This window comes from Patagioenas fasciata, chromosome 4, assembly GCF_037038585.1.
Source record: "Patagioenas fasciata isolate bPatFas1 chromosome 4, bPatFas1.hap1, whole genome shotgun sequence".
NCBI lineage: Eukaryota > Metazoa > Chordata > Aves > Columbiformes > Columbidae > Patagioenas > Patagioenas fasciata.
The window spans coordinates 10,848,461-10,866,322 of NC_092523.1; the positions used below are offsets into that span (position 1 = coordinate 10,848,461).

A 17,862-nucleotide genomic window follows, 5' to 3' on the forward strand; every position below is an offset into this window, starting at 1 on the left:
TATTGTTAATGGAGATGAGGGGCAGCCTGCTGTGGTTTGTGAGCCGGCGTGAATGCTCAGAGATACATGCAAAGTCCACCAGCACAGCTGCTGAAATAAATATGTGGAACTAGTGCTTAATTTCTTTATTAGTTAAGAATACTTCTAAGAGCCCATCCTTTTTCTTCTGCCTTTAAAGAACCAGTTTTGTGTAAGTCACCTTGTGTGAGATCATTTTTGTTTCTGTCTCTCCATTTGCGGTCGTGTGAGTCGTGTGCTTCTTCACTCCCTCTGTCTTTCTAATACACAAAGTACAACATTTTTCACTTTCTCATTTGTACTTTTGTTGTTATCAGACAGAAATTGTTCTCGCTTGGACACAGTCACAAACTGCTGCTATATCAATCCTCTGGGAACCTTTGTTGTTAATGCCCTTCTTGTCAAGTAGATTAGGAGGCAGTTAATCCACGAGGCCAAATAAGCAGGTCAAAAATTAGATTAAAAAAATTGTATTTGAAGGGAAAGAAATACTGTAGTTTGATCAGTGATTGATGGTCATTTGAAGGGAGTGTATTTGTACTTGCTGTTTCCTGTTGGCCTAAGGAAAAGGGGTAATCGAGTCATATATTAAAAAAAATATGCAGACCTGTTCGTTGTCCTTCTTTTTCTCTTGTGATTATACATTTAACTGGTTTTGCAGTACATACTACTTCTTAATTTTTACTTTGTTATAAGAATAGAAAAAGGAATGGATTTTTTAGAGCATCAGTACGCTAATTCCTTTAAGCCTTTGTTGTTTTTATTCTCCATCTGCCAAATCATAACAGGATAAAGGCTTTTTGGAGATATGTTCTTTTGTACTTTCACCATGATAGATAGTAATAGTAAGGCTCTAAGTATCTGCATTGCAAAATGCAGAGGATGTATTGCTCTAGTACCTGCTCTTTACTAATTGACTTGTTTTCACAAATTTCTTTGCTTTTCTGTTTGTTTCTGGATTCCTAAATTGACGACACTTAATGAAGTATCAGATGGACATCAGTTTCTAATACTGTTCCGTGATAGGATTTCTTAGATTTTCTTGAATATCTAGATATTTTTAGAGTTTTCTTTTATAGATGCAACAACATAAGATTTCCAAAAGAGAATCTTTAAAGATATGATAGTAAATAGTTCTAGGGCTTAGAGGCAATCTGTTTTTATTAAAACCCACAGCCCAATATTCATGTAGGAAATTTCAGTGTTTTAGTTTGGCAGTGAACAGTGAATGAAACAGTGTTTTGTTGGTCATAAAGTGTACGATTTTGAAATTTTTGTAGGTTCATTTAAGGTTTTTTAATATCTCTATAATAGTGTAATAAAAGCTTTTAGAAGTATGATCATTTCTTTATGACTGACTAAAAAATTTCCATGAATATCAGCCATTGCACTAGCAATCTCTCTTTATTCAAATACTGTGGATTTCTTTAGCCGTGCTGATTAGTACGTTCTAGTTGCAGTGGCTCTTTCTTCAAGTCGTGGATGCTTTTATTTCCAGCTCTTCGGAGTCGCTTGGAAAACATTTGCCAAAATGTTGCTGCTATTGCTTAAGCTTTGTGATTCTTCCTTTATATGTGTGTGTGTGTATGCAAGGCAATTTTTTGAATTGATCTGCAGGAGATCTGCCTTCATAGTCTGAATGTCTGGAATAGAGTCAAGAAAGGGTGAAAAGGGAAACTTCTCAGCACCATTACCAGGAAATTAAATAGTTTGTGAACCACTGTCTTTTTTTTAGCCATGTCTTCCTTAATTTCCTAGATTATGAATTTGATTCTTCAGAGCAAAGCAAAGATTTTTGTCAGCTGAAAATGTTTTCCTAATTTCAATTGTGATCCAAATGGATTGTGGAAATGTTTAGCTCAGTGAACTTTTGTATTTTGTAATTGTTTCTTAAGCACTGTTTTATTCTCTGGGTCTTTCCCCCCCTGCTCTTATCTTTACCATTCCATTCCATTCAGGGCTCAATAGTGAGTTTTGTATAAGGATGTAATAAGCTGTAAATAAAAATTTTGATTGGATACTAATTTAGTGTTCTCTTTTCTACTACCACACAGTTTGCAAGTGGCTTTTGTCCACTCTCCCTCTTTGTTACATTTCTGACTACAAACGTGTGAGCACCATTTTTGTCTGAAATGGGGCATCTGGTGATAATTAATCTTATCTAGAATCTGCTTCTCAGTGGAATCTAATTAGATTCGTCTTCAGGCAGTTTGTTGCTTCAATTTGTAATGTTACTGTTTCAAAGTTTTTTTGTAGTGTATGTGCTCTAGTTGTATTTTTTAATCTCCCAGAATTGTTTACAGCAATCTCCACTATTTAAACATATACTGGGGAGTTTATATTATTTTTGGTCTGAATTAGAAAGAAAAATGAAGATGTATTTGTTATTCAAAATATAGATGGCTGGTATTGATAGTGTTTTTCCTTTGTTTCCTTTCACCATTTTCTTTTATGAAAGAGGGGCTCTGCATCTTGTTGTGAGAAATATATGAAAGGCCATTAAGCAGAATCCATACTGTGTAACTATTTCATTAGTTTCAAAATACCCGTTGTCCTCACACTAATGATGCCATTAATTTAACTAGCCTTAGAAGTCGCTGAGCTGTTTGTAGTCTGATAGTTTTTTTTTTTTTTTTTTCACTAATTCACACATTAAATATTTAAAAATTGCAAAACTGATGTGGTAATACTTGACTAGTGGTAAAGCCTGCTAGGTGTACACAGATATTCATGCTGCTTTAACAGGAACATACTGATACAGGAGGAGCTGTGCTAGTATTTTGATACGTTATGCAGCTATAGTAATTAATACTGCTGCGTTTAGTCAGGGGCTAACGTGGAGTTCACCGTTTGAAACAGATTTCTGCATTAGGTATAAGCTTTGAGTTAGACAGGAAGGGGGGCCTGCCTGCATCCAGCACAGCATGGCCAACCGGGCAGGGAGGGGATTGTCCCGCTCTGCTGCGCACTGCTGCGGCCTCACCTGGAGCACTGGGTGCAGCTCTGGGCAACACAGGATAAAAAGGATATTAAGCTACTAGAGTGTGTCCAGAAGAGGGCTACAAAATTGGTCAAGGGTTTGGAGAGGAAGCTGTATGAGGAACGGCTAAAGTTACTTGGTTTGTTCAGCCTGGAGGAGACTGAGGGGAGACATCATGGCGGTTACAACTTCCTCACAAGGGGAGGAGGAGGGGCAGGCACTGCTCTCTTCTCTTTAGTGACCAATGACAGAACCCAAGGGAATGGCAGGAAGACATGCCAGAAGAGGTTTAGGTTGGATATGAGGAAAAGGTTCTTCACCCAGAGGATGCTGGACACTGAACAGGTTCCCCAGGGAGGTGTCACAGCCCCAAGCCTGATAGTGTTCAAGAAGAGACTGAACAACACCCTCAGACACATGGTGTGAACTGTGGGGTTGTCACAGGCAGGGACAGGAGTTGAACCTGATGATCCTTGTGGGTCCCTTCCAAGTCAGGACATTCTGTGATTCTATGATGTGACCATAGGTATGAGCCACGTGAACCGCCCCAGTGGTACTTGCTGGGATGAGGAGATGATTTTCTGAGTTACTCGAAAAGATGGGAACTGTCCTCACTGCAGTGGATGCTGTCTGTGAACACGTACAAGGAGCAGCTTTCTTGTCTTCACATTTAGTTGAGCATTTTAGCAAAAAAACACCTTAACTTGTTTATGCTGTACTTTTAAATGCTCTCTTAGAAACCTTAGCAGCTAGTCTCTAGTTGCCAGATTTCCAGTTTTCCTTGGCAGGACCAATTTTCTTCTCAGCCAATTAAAAAAACACCTTAGTAAATTGAAAATTGGGAAGGAAGGAGATCTCATATAAAAATGGATCACATTTAATACTGAAGGAAGAAGCTGGAGTCTCACCCTCTTGCAGTGGTGAACCCTGCTACGTACTTTAGATCTGGATTCCTGTATATTTTGTTATTTCTTAACATTTCTACAAGCTTGTCAACTGTCTTACGAATAGTGGTGATGGTCAGAGCCCTGTTGCTCAAGAGTAGTGTTGACTCCGTAGAAATAAGCAAACAGGCAGAAGCAAACAGTCAGAGATCTTTTGTTGGATACCTTATCTTTTATTGTAATTAAGGAGGCTGTATAATATTCTCGATGCTCTTCTCTACTTTGTATGAGTGATGGTTAGCATGAGATTATAAGAAAGTGAAATTTATGATGATGTGGGCTTTTTTTTTGTTAATGTGATGTGTATAGACTTTCAAACAAGTGAAAAAATATTACCAAATATACCAAAAATATTTCAGAATTGAGAGCACAGCAACTTGCCAAAAGGAAGAAACAAATATAAAATTTAATAACTATTACAAAACTGCCAATAAGCAATTATTAAAGTACTAATAAAGATATTTTCAAGCTTACTCTGATGAAGAAAGACGCTGAAATGAAATAGAAGAAAATTTACTCTGAATTAAATCCGTTATTTTCTAAAGTGAAAAAACATCAGAAGGAGGAATTTTCCTCACATTGAATGTTGCAGTGAAAGGAATCCAAACTTTCAGGCACATAATCACAAGTTTTTGTAATGTAGTGCGTTTATGTACATCTGCTTAGCACCAGTTGCTGACTGTGTGCCTACTCTTAGGTTTAAGCATACACTTTGCCATTTGGCATAAACTAGATATGTACAGCTGGGCTGTTACAGCTTAACTGACATCTCGTAACTTTTTAAGGTGAAAGAGTATGATTATGGGGAAAAGGGGAAGCCGTTAGATTCAATTATTGCAAGACCAATTCTAGTCATGGAACATCGAAGTGAGATAATTTCATTCCTCGGGACAAAGGTTTTTGTACTGTGTCATTTAAAAAGTCGGACTTGACAATAGGAAGCCTTCTAAGAAAATGAGTACTGAAAAATAAGTTTTTTTTTTTTAAATGTGTAGAGAAAGATTCCAACAGAGGGTACGGGAGATGATTTCTAGGATGGTAATTTCCTATAGAAAGAACAGATATGTTGCATTGTACACCCTTTGCAGTAAAGACAGTAAAGAGCTAGGATTGGCTTTTAATTACGCTCTGTCTACTAATAGTGACATGTAGCTTGTGTACACTTCAGCAACCGAACTGATGACTCATGTTTATATAGCAACTTGTTGCTGAATATTTATGATATTTGACTTGAGACTGGGGAAGTCATAACTTTAATGATTTTAATACATGATTTTACAGGGGCATGGCAAGTGACCAACTTGTGTTGAAACTGTGGTCCTGTTACAGGTTTGCACATCCACCTCCTTGGGATTCTGTACCTGTTGATACTTATAGTTCAGATGTCATTATGATTCACAATGTACTAAAATTAAAAAAGCGATATAATGATATGTGTCTTCTGTTTTTTTTAGGGTGCAAAGTTTGGACATCCAATGGGATTAAGTCAGGCTCCTCCCCCACGTTCTTCGGTTAGAAGATCGTTTGGGAGATCTAAGCGATTTAGTATTACTCGTTCTCTGGATGATCTTGAGGTAATTAACTTTCACTTAAAACTTGGAAGTGAGTCCTGGAGAGGAATTTACAGTAGTTAATGCTGTTCATTAGTGCAAGAAAGTAAGTAATACCTGTAGTGTAATAAAGTTACTAATCATTATATCACATTTATAGGAGGGGAATAGAGATTTCTGGTATCACCTGACTTTTTGAGTGTTTTGTTAGTAGTTTACATTGGTGCCATCATCAGTGGCAATTCTTTCTGTGGGGAATTTTGGCTTTATTTTACCCATCACAACTGGTCATGTAAAGCAAAACAATGCAGTTTTGGTGATCAAAATGTTTATAATGTCTTAGAAATCATTGTATTATGTTATATTAAAAATCAAATGCTTGTCATATTTTTTTCATTCAGCTGATGATCATTGTACTGAGAAGATTTTGGGGGTTTAAATTTGTTGCTGGATCAGAGTCTTTACATAACTTCCTAAGGAATGTAGCTTACTGAGCATGGAAAATTGTTTGAAAGTATTTAAGTACGTTTTTCGTCCTTATATGTCAGCAGTTGAGAAGAGGGAATTCTTAATCAACTTGGTGTTGGTCATTAATTATGATGATTTTGTGTCTTTCTGAGTGTTACATGGTAAGGCCATTTCACATCAGGCGTAACATCAGCTGGTGCTTGGGCCTCAGTGGCCAAACCTTCTTGATTTTGGGGAAAACAAGAAATGAAAAGCCATCTGAATTTAAACAGCAGCTCCTCCTGCTGTGCTGGGAGCCTCCCTCAACCAGCTGGAGGAATGCGGCTTCATTAGATCTTCTCGTGTGCTTCCTCAGGAAAACCTGACCCATAGTGATGTGACCGTGAATGGAGAGATTTCTCCATCACTCCTTTATCATACTTATCTGGAAGAAGGTTTGTGGTTGGGGAGGAACAAAAATATGTGCAGAGCTCTTGGCACATATACGCTGCTCTTCAGCATGGGAGGGAGTGTGGCACACTGGTTCCTCTATTTGGGAAGGAGTTGTTGAAAATGTGTTTTGAGATGGGAGGAGGAAAGAAGATGATATTCTGAGTTTCCTGTTGTGGGAAATGTAGGAAGAACGGCGTTTCACTGACTCTGAACTGAAGGAGAGGGCAGCTCAGTGCACTGGATTTTCAGGGGATAGAATATATGGAGGGAGCTTCTGGCATGCTTAGGGAATGCAGGTAGGAACTGTAATTACTTATTCCTAAGATGTTTTAAAGGACATTTTTCACTGTGATCTACTTCAGTCTTGTTGTCTGAAGCTTCTAAGTGTCTTGCTTTTTTTCCTAATCATGGAAATACTTTATCATTTCTTTGCACTCATAACTTTAATACAGTAATTGCATAACTTTAACAAACAGAGCCAGATCCTCTGGATAAAGCTGTTTGGGAACCATGTAGCTACATCTTTCTTCTTCAGAAAGTGGTGATTTGTCTAAATTAAAACAAAGCTTATTAATATATATTACCACTTTTGACAGAATTTCTGGTCACAGTAATTCACATGCAGTAGGAAAAACAGTGCATGGCATGTTCTTCCAGATTCAGAATTCATAGAAGGTTATGTGCACATCTCATATTTTGAGAAAGTGTTTTAAACACCAAGGATATAATTTAATTTCTGTTATAGGAGCTGTTTTACATTGCATAAATATTCATTAAAATAGACATTTGGTACTTTCCATTAATTTCAGAAAGACACGATAGTCACTGGCCTAAAAAGTAATTTTTTCTCTCATTTTGTCTTAGTTGGTATTCATTAGTGTATATAAATTGAGTAACACCAACAAGAGGGACTGAGAGTCTCCCTGTGCTACCCAGTGGGCTAATTCTTAAAGCTGTTACTTTGGATGGGGAAACTTACATTCTAGGTCACTGTATGAATTGGACAAAGAAACAATCTGTATTAAAGTCTGTGTTTGGATGAATGCCCCTACTACATGTAGCTATTTGGGTGTGTACTGCTCTCTCTCAATTGCTTCTTTTCACTTTGAATTCTCTTTTTTCCCCTCTGCATGCCATTAGAGAATGACATCCTAGCCACCAACAGAAATACCAACCCAGAGAAGAATTTCAAAAACTTCTTGAGTCAAAGTAAACTAGTGTTGAGGTGTTTTGGTCCTAACTTTAACGTTGCTACTGCAGCACTTTCCCAAGTGCTGTTACACCAAGTGTAGCAGAACACAGTGTTCACTGTTAGTACATGTTTAGATCATTTCAGGCCATCTGTTTAGAGTTGCTGGAAGAGGAAATAACAATAGCAGGAAATTCTTAGAGACTCCACCTTTGGGATAATGATCATGAGTGTATTATATAGGTTACTCAGATGCATTTGTGTTCCTTCCAGTTATTTTAGCAGAATGGATAAGGTACTAACTCAAACATGAAGTTTGAAAATGAATTTGCTTCTCTGAGCTTGTGGGTTTGATTCCTGCTGGCATCCCACTTATTCTTCTGAACTGAGCAGTATAAGTAGGTTCCATGGAGTATCTCTTGTGGGCATATGCTGAACACTGTTCATTTGCTCTGAAGGAGGTTGTATTTGGATTTTTTGTCAAAGTGTGAACTTGCTCCTTTTGTCTTTGAAGCTGCGGTGTGTGAAATACCAGCTGTTAGTTTTGCTGTTTTCTGCCATAAGGTGGCGCGATTTCTTTGCAGTTTGTGATTTTTTTAATCTATCCAAGCATAAAACATATTTTTATATCTATTATTTTAATAAATAAAAATAATGATTACAAGAGAATATTTTTAGGATATGGCTGTCTATAAATGCACAGATATTCTTGTAAGTTTAGAATTGTCTGTGGTGATACAATTGCTACTCAGTAAGTATTTTCCTCTTGCTTGCAGAAGCTATATTATACATAGAAGAAAACAGGCAAGTTTTTAGAATTAACCTGTAAGTGCTGTTTTTACTAATAGAACCTGTATACAAGATTATTTTAAATCTGTATGGATGAGAATAGGATGAGAGTACAGAATTAATGGATGCAGTTATTCTAAGACTATGGTATGGAAAATATCTCCCAAAACACAAAATACATGATTTTATTTCTGAACTGTGGAAATTGTGCTTGCTCACAGCAGAGTTGAATGTTATTTTCTTGTAAATTGGAACTGAATTCAGAAAATTATTGTGTCTAGTATGTGCCTTAATTATGTTGTTTTCGCAAGAAATGTATTTGGAACTCTTTTTCTTTATTATTTTTAGTACTAATAATTATTTATTATCCTGTCTTTCTTCCTACTTTACTTCCCTGTGGGTAAGTGCCACTACTCTCATCCTCTTGCTCGATTCTCTCCTGACAAAGACATTGTTTGTAGATTTATAAACACACTAAAGGTGACTCTGTGAGACTGCGGAGACCAGAACACCGCCTTTGTAAAAAATTCCATTAAACAGTGTGATCCTTTTACCCATCAAGAGTTTTGGAACCAGATCCCATAACACTTTTACCTGTAGCTCATTCCATTCATATCTTAATTTTTCTTGAGGGCTGTAAAAATGGGGGACCTTGCAGTATTCCCTTGAAGTCAAGAAATTCAGGTTCCTCCTCTCCAAGGAAAACATTCAAAGCTGTTGTGTTTCCTGAAAATCATTGTGGCACTGGTACTTTTGGTATTTCTCTGTGGTTAAAAATAGGGCAGAATAGTAGTATCATGAGAGATGTAATATCTTAGGCAAAAAAGTGTCAAGCTCTGAGTATTGCTAAATAATCTTTTAATGTAGAGATATTTTTAAAATTAAAGGCTATTTAATTCTTTTAATAAACAGCAGGACAAAAAAGATGGCTGTAGCTTTTCTTCTTGTCCTCATCCTGTTTTGGAAACAAAGTTATAGCTCTATGTAAAACAACATTTGCTGGATCAAATGCCTGGAGTTTAGTGAAGTTTTCAAAGAATGTATCATGGATTCCCTTTAAAAATCAGTGTGAGAAATTTGTTAGAATGTTCTAACTTAATTATAACCATTAATAATATAGTATTATTAGCTGCTATTATAGATAATAATGCTTGATATTTTTTTTTCTGTTTTGTTAATTCCACTGGAGCAACTTTCTTTTGCATTTCATCTGCTAATTGAAAGCATACAACACATCCCTTTGGTATGAGCTTTTTATACTAATGAATGACTTGTCTCTGCTGGATATTAGTTTTGGCATCTGTGGGTGGCAAAAAACCCTAAATGCTCATTTGACTTAATAATGAGTTTTTAAGTGGGTACCTGCCTTTGTTTGACTGATTTAAATAATCAGACAAAGCTTACATAGGGAGATAATAGCTTATATTAGATCAACTAGTATAGGAGGGAAAGCAGACAAGAACAGCTGAACATGCCCCAAACTTTTCCCACCCTGTTAGTTGATCTAATAAAAAGTACTAACTCTCCCTGCAGAGCTCGCTTCACTGGTGTTCTTAAATTGTCACCACGGCCACAATGCCACCGCTACGGCTAGTAGAATTTTCGAATTTAAATGAAGAGTCCTCTTCATTCTCTCATATAGTTGTGAATTTAAAATTCTAAAAGAGTGTATATTTTTGTCTTAGGTTTCACCATTTTTTTAAAGCTATGGTAACTTGCAATGGGCTGCCAGTGTATACAGGTTTCACCATGTACTACCTTTAAGCGTTGCATCTTTTGCATGTATTTTGTCCTAAGTTTTATCTAAGGTTTAACCAACCAATTGTCAGGTTTGCTGTCTGCTTTCACGAAGGTGGAGAAAAGGCCAGTAAAAAGCTCCATGTAAGAATAAAATCTCCATTTTTGTATGTCTCTGTACTTTTAGCATGTTAATGATAGAGTTCTTACAGGACTTCTCCTGTCCCATATATGTATATTCTGCAGGTGGAATGCTAGCATAGCCCTGCCCCTCACACCACTGTTTTGGAAGCCTGATGGATGTGTAACTGCAGCCTGTGTTCTTTCTCGTTTCCCTTTGCTGGAACCCATCTGGTGTGGTTGGGTGGGGAGACAGTGAAGGACAGATCCCGTTTCTTGGACTGTTCCACCAGGACTCAGCCTTCAAAACACTGCAAAGCGCCACGTGTGCACTTAACGATTTTACAGCCATTTGCTGTAATATCCCAAATCCTCCTGCTGAACTACAATATAAAGTTTTAAATAGTGTTAGTCATGACATTAAGCGCTGATTTCTTTACCTTGAATTACTGTGGTGTATGTGGTCGTGGAGCTGATCAGCAAGGCTTTGAATGCATCCCGTGGTTTCTGCTGGGAGTTCTGCTGCTCTGTTCAGAGCTCTGGCGGTGACAACCCTGGCTGGAGTTGCTCACCCGCTGTGCTGAACGGTGACCGCTCATCTCTGCTGGGAAAGGAGGCAGTGCCAGGGGATTGCAATGTTCTGTCACGTTGTTAGAGTTGTCACTTACGTGGCTTTGTCTTGGGCCAACTAGTGTATTTACTCAAGTGATTTTGGATATAGTTTAGATGTTGGCCCTAATGGCCAGCAGGCAGTTTGAATGCAACCAGCTTGATTGATGGGAGGTTGGGAGAGCTTGGTGGTGTGACAGGGGCCAGAAAGCACCAGCTCATCCCGTATCTCATCCTTGGCTCTCCCTTTCTCATGGGTTTGGCTGTGTATTTCTGTGCAGGGGTCTATTCTTCTGTGATGAGACTGGCCAGTATTTCTTATTTTGCAGTAACTTTTACTAGTTTAGTGAGTTCTCATAAAACCCATGACTCATAACAGGTGTAAGAAGTAAAAATATTGTAACATTTCATTTCATATTTGAGGTACTGGAGAGAGTTCAGAGGAGGGTGACCAGGCTGGTGAAGGGTCTGGAGCAGAAGTGTGATGAGAAGCCGTTGAGGGAACTGGGGCTGCTCAACCTGGAGAAAAGGAGGCTGAGGGGAGACCTTATCACTGTGTGCAACTGCTTGAAAGGAGGTTGGAGCATGGAGGGGGTTGATCTCTTCTCCCAAGTAGCAACTGATAGAACAAGAGGAAATGGCCTCAAGTTGTGCCAGGAGAGGTTTAGATTGAATTTTAAGAACTTTTTTTTTCCAGAACGGGTTGTCAGGCATTGGAACAGCCTGCCCAGGGAAGTGGTGGAGTCACGAAACCCTGGAGGTGTTTAGAAGATGTGTGGATGAGGTTCTTAAGGACATGGTTTAGTGCTAGAGTTAGGTTATGGTTGAACTTGATGATCTTGAGGGTCTCTTCCAACTGAAATAATTCTGTGATTCTATTCTGTGATTCTAACTGTCTTTAAAGCTATGCAGTAGCTTATGGCATTATTTATTTGACTAGTACAGTTAAAACCAGTATGTCTGTACATTACTGTCATCTTGTTCTGAATGATGCCTGTGGTATCCCTTAGTCTTTTTTTTTGCCTTGATATCATTCCTTGTATGCCTTAAAGATTTCCAATAACATAATTTTTTCACATTTTGTTCTCTAGACTGCCATATTAAGAGTTTTAAACTTTTCAGCATACTCTAGAGCATCTTCTTCAGGCTTTTACTTCAGCGTATGTGATCTTGCTGCGTACTTAAGTTATACCCATTGTTACAACATAAAGGAGGACAACAACATGCTAGCAGTATACATTTATTTATTTTTTTCCATAGATAGTGCACTGGCATTAACCTTAAGTCTTTGCTGATATTTTATACTGTACAATATTTTTAAAAAAGATTACCAATGTATGCCTCAAATTTTCCTTACATTTATAGACTTTGTCATGGAAAGTTCTTATGCTCTTCATACTGTTTTGTGTTATCTGACAGAAGTGGCTTGGTCAACAGATGAGTATAGTTGTGTGTAACCTCTTGTTTTTCATGAATCGGAGATACTTATTTCTAGATACAATACAGAATGTTAAACTGTGACATTGTTTACTGGACACTGAGAATAATGGGATTTGTTTTCTGTTATTGAAGTTTGTAAAGTGACCGTATTTCTGTAATTTTACTCTTTACTCTTTTCTACTGCTTTTGGGTTATTTTCTTATTTCAGACTCTGGAGAAATTTGCCATGTAAATTTTCATGCAAGAAGCTGAGTAGTCAGAGAATGTGCTGAGAGCTGGATCTCATCTCCCTTTGTGGGGTGCATATGGCAGTGCTCATCACAGAGGTGCTCATCCCATACTTTGGTGTCTGAGAAGAAACAACAGCGTTACTGAGGTTGTGTTCCATCAGGAATTCAGTCCTCATATGTGCAAAGGCAGTTGGCCCCGGATGGAGGAAGTTCTCCCAGAGGAAGCAATCAGAACGTTGTCTGACCCTGCCACTCAAGTGCTCTCCCGGCCATGCCTGGGCCTGGCTCTGCAACACAAGCCAATTTCTGTCACAGAACCAGAGGCACAGTATATGCTTCCAGAGACTAGATAAAAACTTGTATTCTGCTTAAATCCTCCAGCAGCAGACCTTACTTCTTGTCAGTTGTCACTATCAGCGTTCTTAAGACGTGTGATTAAATGGGCATAGGTGGCTTCATAAGCTGTCAACATCTCTGATACAGTCATGTTTGTGGATCTAGAAGGATCAGACAGGGTGAACAAGTTCAGGTTGCCACCTGAAGCTACAGAGGGGTCATATCCTTTAGTTCAGCAATATGAGGGACTGGAACTTGCTTTTGGCTCTGCTCCTTTGGTTCTGGTTTCTTTGTGTAGTGACGGAACAGTCAGTGCTTGCTGGATTGGGACTCTTGGTAGGTGAGCAACATCTCAGGGATGTCTTTCTCCATCAGCTTTGGTACTTGGGCTTGTTTTTAAACGGGGCTTGCTCTCTTTGAACTAAAACTCTGCTCTCCTGGGTCTGATTCATGAGGCATGTTAACCCCCTGACATGAAGGCAGAGTAACATTTTTACAGCACTGGGGTCTGTTACTGAAACCTAGTATTATTTGCTGCTTAAGGCTGGCCCTTGCTTCAGTTTCTTACATTACACTTGCTAAATCACAGCAATCTTTTAAGGCTCCTCCCAAGAAGGTGAGCAGTGAGGTAATAAGGGCAAGAACAGTCTCTGAAGATGAGAGCAGGCTGCTTTTATAAGATCGGATGACTGGAAAATGAAATGGCAGCTCAAAATGTATGCAGATAAATGTAAAGCAATGCAAATGAAGCAGAATAGTCCTAGCTTCATATATCGAATGATATATATGTCTCTGAGCTGACTGTTTCCTCTCAGAAGTGAGGTCTTCGAGTTACAAGGGCCAGTTGCATGAAAACTTCCACTCAATACAGTAGCAATGAAACAAAATCCTGTGTTATGAATTATTAGGGAAGGAAGACAGGAAAAAAATACATAATGGTTCCATTGTAGATATCTGTGATTTGGCCACACCTTGAATGTCATGTTCTAGTCTCTGTATTTCAAAAAGGTTATGATATATTACAAGTGGAAGAGGTTCAGAAAGGTGTAACAACTGTACAAAGTTGTGACTGGCATAGAAAAAGTAGTTGGGATTGCCTGCTTGCTGTCTCCTTCGGGACAAGAAGTCGGCACCATTAATTAAAGGTAGCTGGAGCCAGGAGCAAAACAAACAGGAGAACTTGATTGTTCATGCAGGAGGTGAGTTGGTCTGTGGGATGCCTCACCACTGAGTGCTGTGGCTGCAAGAAATTTGCATGTCCTGGGGGAAAGGGGACAAGTATTTGTAAAATAGAGCCACTGGGGATTATTAAGAAGACAAGTCACACCAGGTTCAGAAAGTCTCCTGAACCTGTGAGAATGTAATCAGGGAAATGTCTTGTATGTTGCTCTGTGCTGTTCATCTGTAGACATCCATGTGTGGCCACTCCTGGAAACATAATATTGGGTTTGATAAACCCATGTTGTGAACTGATTATGTGCTGGTGAGGGGCCTGGAGGACAAGTGTGATGAGGAGCGGCTGAGGGTGCTGGGGCTGTTCAGCCTGGAGAAAAGGAGGTTGAGGGGAGACCTTATCACTGTCTGCAACTGCCTGAAAGGAGGTTGGAGCATGGAGGGGGTTGGTCTCTTCTCCCAAGTAACAAGTAATAGGACAAGAGGAAATGTCCTCAAGTTGCACCAGGGGAGGTTCATATTGGATATTAGGAAAAATTTCTTCACGGAAGGGGTTGTCAGGCACTGGAACAGGCTGCCCAGGGCAGTGGTGGAGTCACCACCCCTGGAGGGGTTTGAAAGGCATTTAGATGAGGTTCTTAAGGACATGGTTTAGTGCTAGAGTTAGGTTATGGCTGGACTTGATGATCCTGAGGGTCTTTTCCAACCAAAAAGATTCTGTGATTCTTAGACTCAAGGATGGACATGGCTTCTCCTCAGCTGCAGGATTATGCATTTTGCTGTCAGCACAAGAAACTACGTTACTTTTCCCTTGGTATAAACTTATTTCTTTGCAAAATACAGGATTTGCTGACTGGAGCGTCTCCTGGTGCAGCATAACTGTGTTGGGCTTGGGGAGGGTTTCCTGGTCGTGCTGTTTGAGGGAGGGGGCACCTCAGATTTCCTGGGCAGAACCCCCGCAATTCTGTGGGAATGAGGAACTGGGTCCCTGCTTTCGTGCCTCTCTGTTCCCGCCCTCCCGCGGCTGCTGTTCCTGTTACTCGGTACGTCGTTTTTGTCGTTTTTGTCATGCTATGTCCTCACGGGGGTGAGGAGGGGTTTTTGCTCTGTGAGACCTGGTTAATAGTAGGGAATGAATTAAGGCCTTATTGGATGAACTGAATTGGTATTTCTAAAGTATAATCACAGAACAGATATGACACAAATGTTAGCACTGTAGCTATCCGTGAATAGCTTCTGACCCTGTCACTATGCTTAAACTGCTCGGATTTTGGCTAGAGTTGGTATTATTTAATTTTCATTGTCCTCACAGATTTATCAGTCCAGTGATGTTTAAAAAAAAGGAGTCACCTGTGGAGTGCCTACTAGATGAGCTACTGCTTTTTATTCAATATTAAATCCTCAAAACATTTAATCTGTTCTTCTGGTAAAAAAATACAGTAGAAATCCTATCCTCTACTTCTGCCTGGGCTGAGGAACTGCAGAAGGGTGGTATTGAAGCATTGTTTGCTGGGCAGAAAGTATGTGCATTTCTTTCTGAAAATACGCAGATATCGCTGGTCTGTCTGGAGAGTAGGTGTGGTATTGAAAATTACGAGAATCATGTTTCACCTGGAATGCGATCCTTGTAAATGCCAATGCCCTGCTTACTCAAAAGAACACGGAACATTTTGGTATGATGAGCTGGATTGCATAATATGCATACATGTGATTGTAATCCTACAGAGACGTGCACCTACATGCCAGAAACTGAAAGAAATTTGCTGTGAGTCTTACAAATTGTAACTTTTTTTTAAAAAGTAATTTTAGATTACATGTTAAGTGTTTTTAATAGGGATTGATGACCTAGTTCATTCAGATAATATACTCATCAAAGGGGAATGTCTTAGAGATGAGAATACGTTGGAGGAGAAAACAATGTTGACTCAATGCTTAAACAAGTTTGGACAAATGTTTGAAACAGCGTCCTGTAGGCCCTCACCGAATGCATTTCACATTAGCAGATTCCTCAGCAGCATGCTGTTGTCTTTACAGAAGCTTTATTGTTACACAGGACTTGCCTAAACACCATTTTAAAAACTGCCTGTTCCTTTTGATGAAGAGATACAGAACCAGTATTGAGGGCGGAGAAAGTGCTGGGGAGGGAGGAGAATGCAAGAGGTGTTGATAGGACAACAGGCAGAGAAGCCTCATTTTTTTACTGGACTCTGGAAGAAGTAAACATGTGTTCAGAAACAGCGTAATAATAAAGTTGAAGGGACTGTTTCTTAACAATGAGCTGTTAAACTATTTATACATGGAGAAAACTTTTACTGATAGTCAAGTGTCTGTAAGTATAAAGTTTTGTTTGTCTAAAGTGAACAGAAAACAGGAATATGGTTTATTGAGTAGTCTTCCGAGCTAAGAAATCTTGCAGTGAAATATGATAAATAATGCTTCTAAGGATTCAATGAGGTTTTAAAGAGGCAAAGTTCGTAAGTATAAGTATTTAAGTTGACTTTCTATATAAGTTCTATTATGAAATTAAGAATACACCATTTTTATATTAATGTTTTAAATCTCTCCTTAGCATTGTATTGTTTTTAGAATGTGAAGTGAGTTTAGTAGATATACAGATTCTTCTCTAATTAAGTTTTTATAAATATTTTTGTTAATTTTCACTAGCGTATGTGTTTCCGTGAAGCAAGAATGTCATGCTAAAGTTATAAGCTACCTTCAGATTGTTACAGCAGTTTTAAGGTGTGCAGCTGAAGTGATTACTTTTTTTCTTCCAGTTGGATTTTTGTCCAATGAAACAGAATCCAGATGGTATGAGTTATCAAAATAACTGAAAAGAAAGGAAAAGTATTTACAGAATACAAATTTTTGATGTGTAGAGACTTCAGACCTGTTTTAGCTTCTTTTTGCTCAAAACCCACATATTTTATAAGTAAAGGTCCTAGGTGTATTATTAAATTTTGACCATGATAGTCCTTTATGTCTGTGTATCTCAGACTAGAATTGTATTTAATGCTAAAAGTATAGCAGCAAAACTCTCAGTTTTTAAAATGAGAAGTGAAAGAAACAATTGTGAGGCTTAGGAAGATATATATGTATTGTTGACTTAAAAATTAGCAGTTTTCATGCTCAGTTTTACAAGGATTTCCTCAAAATCTACTGGTTCTTAGAGATTCTTTTTGCAGTAGTAGGAAATTCAGAAGTGACTTAATGTGTTTCAGTGATCTGTCACTTAATCATATCCTCCTTAATGTGTAATTTAATTTTAATTTACTACTGGGCTGCAAGTCACCTTCCATCTGGAAGAGCAAGTTATGCTGTTTCTGCATGTTTTTATTAGTGGAGAGAATTCAGTTGTCTTAAAATGTTGATCAACAGAAGGAAAAAACCTAATTATTTCCCAAACATTTTGGAAAAAGTGTACTTTTTATTATCAGTTTACAGTTGGGTTCTACAGAAGTATTTTTCAGAGTTTACAATATAGCTTACAAAGCCAAATATTTGTGGTTTTGAGTAGATTTCTGGATGGTAAATCTTCCTGAACTTCACGTTTCTCGGCGTGCAGAGCAGCTGAGCAGCGCAGGCTGACAGCAGGGGGCACTGGGAACAGCGCTTTGCATCCCGTCCCTGCGTTTATCGTGGATGGCAAGCCTTGGTATTTAGGGTTTTTTAATACACGAACAAATTCCAGATAGCTTGCCTTAAAAATATTTTTTGTCAAGATTCCCTTGGAATAAGAAGGACTTTTATCTTTAAATTCGATAGGGGGGGAACCACGATGTTTTAAATACGAGAATCTTCCTTTTAATCAGTAGCATGTGTGGGGTCTGTTTATTGTTGAGTAGCTGAG

At 38.6% G+C, this 17,862-nt stretch overlaps 1 protein-coding gene across 5 annotated transcripts in view; it reads left to right on the forward strand.

The window, feature by feature from the left end:
- RGS12 (regulator of G protein signaling 12) overlaps positions 1-17,862 on the forward strand; it is a 93,400-nt gene that overhangs the window by 16,951 nt on the left and 58,587 nt on the right. For 4 of the 5 annotated variants that reach the window (XM_065836647.2, XM_071808522.1, XM_065836644.2 and 1 more), the window contains exon 3: positions 5,397-5,516. In XM_065836647.2, the coding sequence (XP_065692719.1) occupies positions 5,397-5,516 (120 nt within the window). Of the gene's footprint in view, positions 1-5,396; positions 5,517-16,198; positions 16,345-17,862 lie in introns of those variants that run through there. The other variant, XM_065836646.2, reaches the window with a different exon arrangement.